The following is a 4,644-nucleotide window of genomic DNA, read 5'->3' as shown; positions in this document are numbered from 1 at the left end:
AAGCAATGTAATGATTTTATCATGTGTTGCGTAATTAGGGGTTATTAGGGGCCAAAAGTCCAGAATTTTGATCACATTTATCTCCGAAAGGAAAAATATTTTGAAATGCAGTATAGAAAAAAAGATGCTCAGAATGATGTATTAAATCATATGCGATTTTCAAATTTTCGTTTAACGGCCCCAATAAGGAGTTAAAGGATCGGCCCCTAAAATGTTCTTTCCCTTATATCTCAAGAACGGTAACGAATTTTTAAACAGTTGTTGAACAAAATGGGTTTGGATTTAAATGACCTTTTATTTGATAACAAGAAAAAGGGGCTGGCCCCTCAAATTAGGGGACCAAAGGGCTCTAAAAAATAATTAAATTTTGTCTGGGTGGTAACTTAGATACCTTTTGACATTAAGACTTCAAACTTGGAACGTAGGTAGATGGTATTGAGAAAAAGTGCACGCCATCAAAAATTTTGACCTTGACCTATTATCTTCTTCAAGGTCAAGCGTTTTATAAAAAATATAGTCCGGACCATAACACAAGACTCCTTAATCATGCAATCTTTTAACTTGTATCATACATAGATGGTATTTAGTCCAGTTCAACCTTACCAAAATTTTTGACCTTGACCTAAAAAATTTATTTCAAGGTCAAATCAGAAAAAACTTCATTGTTCACCTCCTAAATATTCTTTGACAGAAGGACTTCAAACTTTACACAAAGAACAATTATAATACACTGAGGTGTACTATTGATTAATATTTGACCTTGACCTTGTTTTACTTAAGGTCAAATTAAGAAAAAATTAATTAAATTTTGTCTGGGTGGTAACTTGGATACCTTTTGACATTAAGGCTTCAAACTTGGAACATAGGTAGATGGTATTGAGAAGGAGTGCACGCCTCCATAATTTTTGACCTTGGCCAATCTTGTGTCTCAAGTTAATTCATTTTCTAAACTGTATCATATATGGATGATATCTAACATATAGCTGACTTCATTCTTTTTCACTTTTTAAATTTGCCCCATATTACAATCCTTGGGGAGAAGGGGAGACATGTGGGTTTTTTTGTATAAAAAAACAATACCCACTAGTTTATTTTTATTTTATGCATGTATGCACCGTATAGATTTTTCTTTGTAAAATATTTTTTGAAGAGTGAATTTCAGAATTCTTGATATCACCATTATGTTCTCAAAAGACGAGGTGACCAGAAAGTACCAGCTATATACATGTACATGTATGGAAACTTATTTTGCTGATCGAACTTTATAACAGAAGAAAAGTCGCTTGTTAGTTGAGACATATATTACGTGCGAGTTGACGGTGATCCAATTCGCATTTTGATACTAGTAATTTTAAATTCTTATCTTATGATCGTTGCAACAATAGCATAACAAAAAGTCTGATTAAGTGTCCACCAATAAAGCTGTGTTTACACAGGCAACACGTAGCAACTCTTATCGTGTATATTGTCTATTCTGGTATTTGACATACTAGTATTTGTATGTTCTGAAATAATCCTCATATGAGGGAAATAAAGTATGAATGTTGTAACGTGCTTTGCGAATTAAAATTGGTCAACGATACATGTATTTGCTATGTAAGTGTTTATTTATCATTGTTTTTACTTTTGATATCAAAACTTCAAAATTTTATTACTGAAAGGGAAACGCTTTTATGCCTAAACGTTGTTTTCTTCTGTCCATCTCCCTAAAGAGAAAACTGTATATGTCCTTATCTGAACCCTTGTAAAATATTGAACACGCATACGATTTCATCGGATTGCTCATATAAACTTAAATAAACTTAAATAGTTACAAACACATTTTATGAGATGGCACAAACCCAGACAGAAATGAACTTCGATTAAAGTAGGTGCAATATAATAGGTAAACGGCACCTGTTACCTAGATCTCCAGATCGTTCACGTTTATTTCGACGGACTACTGGATCAATAATTTAAAGATACAATGAAGCGCATTGAAGTGGTAAAAATGTTTGTTTAAATGGAATATTCTAAACTTTGTATCGAACGTCAATTTTTACATAGGACACGTCTATTTATTTTATAACGAGGAAAACAGTATTCGTAACAATGCTTTCTGAACCGCTCATCTTCTAAACAACATAAGCAGGGCTGCGGACCCTGGAAGTGTGGACACAAGCTGAATCTCGATATTTTCTCCGTATATGTTTTCCATGCCCGTGCATATCCCAGTCCCCTAAACAAGCTGCGAACACAGCAACAAATGCAGAAGATCGAAGAAGACGAAGAACGTAGCTTACCCCTCTAAAACGAAAAACTGAAACATGTGCATATATGTTGTAAAAAAACTTTTCTTTATTTGCAATACAGTACATCTAACAAAAAGTTCAAAACACAAAGTTACTAAAAATATTCTTATTTTGAACAATATCATTGTTTCTGAACATAGTTGGAAAGAAAGAAAGAAAGAAAGAAGAAAGAAAGAAAGAAAGTTTGTGTTTTTGTTTATGTGTATAGTGTGTGAAATTCCTGCTTATGTAGAAGAGGGGCGGTTCCAAAAGCATTGTGACGAATACTGTTTTCCTCGTTTCAAAAGAAATGGGTGTGTCTTATGTAACAATTGACGTTCGATACAAAGTTTAGAACATTCCTTTCAAACGAACGTTTTTACCACTTCAATGTGCTTCATTGTAACATTTAAATAAAAAGTGTTGGGACGGGACTTCTACATTCAGCATTGTTGAAGTTTGTTTCAAAGGACATTGTTATCCTCCATGATGTTGCGCTCGAAAGTAAGGCAAATACTAAAAGATTTTACTTTTAAATACTTCTACATGTACATTACTAATTCATTCTTCAGTCGAGGGGGAAGCTAAATATGACGATGAAAAAAAAGTAAATTTGTATTTTTAGATATACATGTATGTTTAATATTATGATCCTGTTTTTACACCATGTGCGCAAACTGATTATTTTTTTTCCAGTATTATCTTTATGCGACGTATATCAGGTGTAAGACGGGTTTGCTTACGCTATGTATACGTTTTTTTTTAAAAAATAATATAGGCACACTATTCCCCGGGATAACTTATTTCGCACTCAAATGTAAAGGCTGAATTTTAATGTGAAGAAGATTTGTACGGTACTCCGAATAAAAATAGCGTGCGTATTGACTCTTTCAATTTATTAGTACTGGTATTTTACCGTTGCTAATTAACCAAACAATCCAAACAATTTAATTCTGGTATATATATATATATATATATATATATATATATATATATATATATATATATATATATATATATATATCATGGAAGCTCTGAGAGTCATGTCAAGGATCATAGAGCAAGTTTCAACAAAGCTAAATACATGTAAACTGGACCTTATTGAACACAGACTCAGTGAACTGGAAAGGAATGTCGGAAACGTAAACACAGAATTGAAAGACATGAAGGCCAAGGTCAACGGAGTCGAAGAAAGTGTGGTATTTATTAACAAGCAGTATGAAGATCAAACAAAAGAAGTATTGGCTGTTAAAAAATCTGTCTGTGAAATAACAAATGTTAACGAAAACATCCTCAAAGAGTTGAGCCTTGTGAAATCGGAATTCGAGAATTTAAACGAACGCCACTTAGACCTTCAAACACGTTCGATGAGAGATAATCTTATCTTTGAGGGAATCCTCGAAACGCAAGAGGAAAACACAGAGGAGGTCTTAAGAGAATTCTTAAAATCAGAAATGGGCATAACGGAAGAGCCACAATTCCAACGAGTGCATAGACTGGGGAAAAGAGTGCAGGGACGTCACCGGCCAATTATAGCGAAATTCGTCTTATTCAAAGAGAGAGAAAAGGTCAGAAAAGCTGCTCCATCCAAACTTGTTGGAAAACCATTTGGAATTAATGATCAGTTCCCAAAGGAAATCAACGACCGCAGAAAACTGTTATACCCTCATTATAAACAAGCAAAACGTCTCGGAAAAAAGGCTGTGCTGATTGCAGATAAACTTTTCGTGAATGGGACAGAAATCCCCCTTTCCTCGATCCACAACCCAGTGTCAACACAGCGCACTGACCCGGATACCGCATACGGACCACGCCAATCCGCAACGCGCAGCGCAAATCGACATGAAACCCGTTTTGCGACCACGCGCCGTTAGGGATACCAAAGAGAGCAACCGAGCGGGAATGTAAGCAACGAAAACGAAACCACCGAATGTAACTCTCTCACACCTTCAGACACTTCTTATGCGAGGATTGTTTCTATCAATGTTTGCGGTCTAGCTTCTAAGCTCCGAAATCCTGAGTTTGTTGATGTTATTAGCAAATATGATATAATCTGCCTCACAGAGACAAAAACAGATAAAGCTGACAATATTGATATCCCAAATTTCAGTGTATTCAGCAAACATAGATCAAATCTGTCATTTCGGAAGTCTGGTGGTATTGTAGTCTATATTAGAGATTCTTTATCCAAATTCTGTAGCATTATTAATAACGCAAGTGACAATATATTATGGATTAGAATAGAAGGTAAAACATTTAGTATTAAGAAACATATTTTGATGGGAACTGTTTATATACCGCCATCAAACTCCAGATTTTCATCAGTTGAAATTTTTGACGATATTGAGAATGAAATTTTTAACTTGTCCAAAGA

General features: G+C 34.5%; 1 protein-coding gene across 1 annotated transcript; it reads left to right on the top strand.

The window, feature by feature from the left end:
• Nucleotides 1-3,295: 3,295 nt before the first annotated feature.
• Nucleotides 3,296-4,144, top strand: LOC128182177 (uncharacterized). The gene has a single exon (XM_052850783.1). The coding sequence runs from the start codon at nucleotides 3,296-3,298 to the stop codon at nucleotides 4,142-4,144; it is 849 nt and encodes a 282-aa protein (XP_052706743.1).
• Nucleotides 4,145-4,644: the final 500 nt, after the last annotated feature.

The sequence above is a fragment of the Crassostrea angulata genome, chromosome 4 (assembly GCF_025612915.1).
Source record: "Crassostrea angulata isolate pt1a10 chromosome 4, ASM2561291v2, whole genome shotgun sequence".
Taxonomy (NCBI): Eukaryota; Metazoa; Mollusca; class Bivalvia; order Ostreida; family Ostreidae; genus Magallana; species Magallana angulata.
This window is presented reverse-complemented; position numbering and strand designations above follow the sequence as displayed.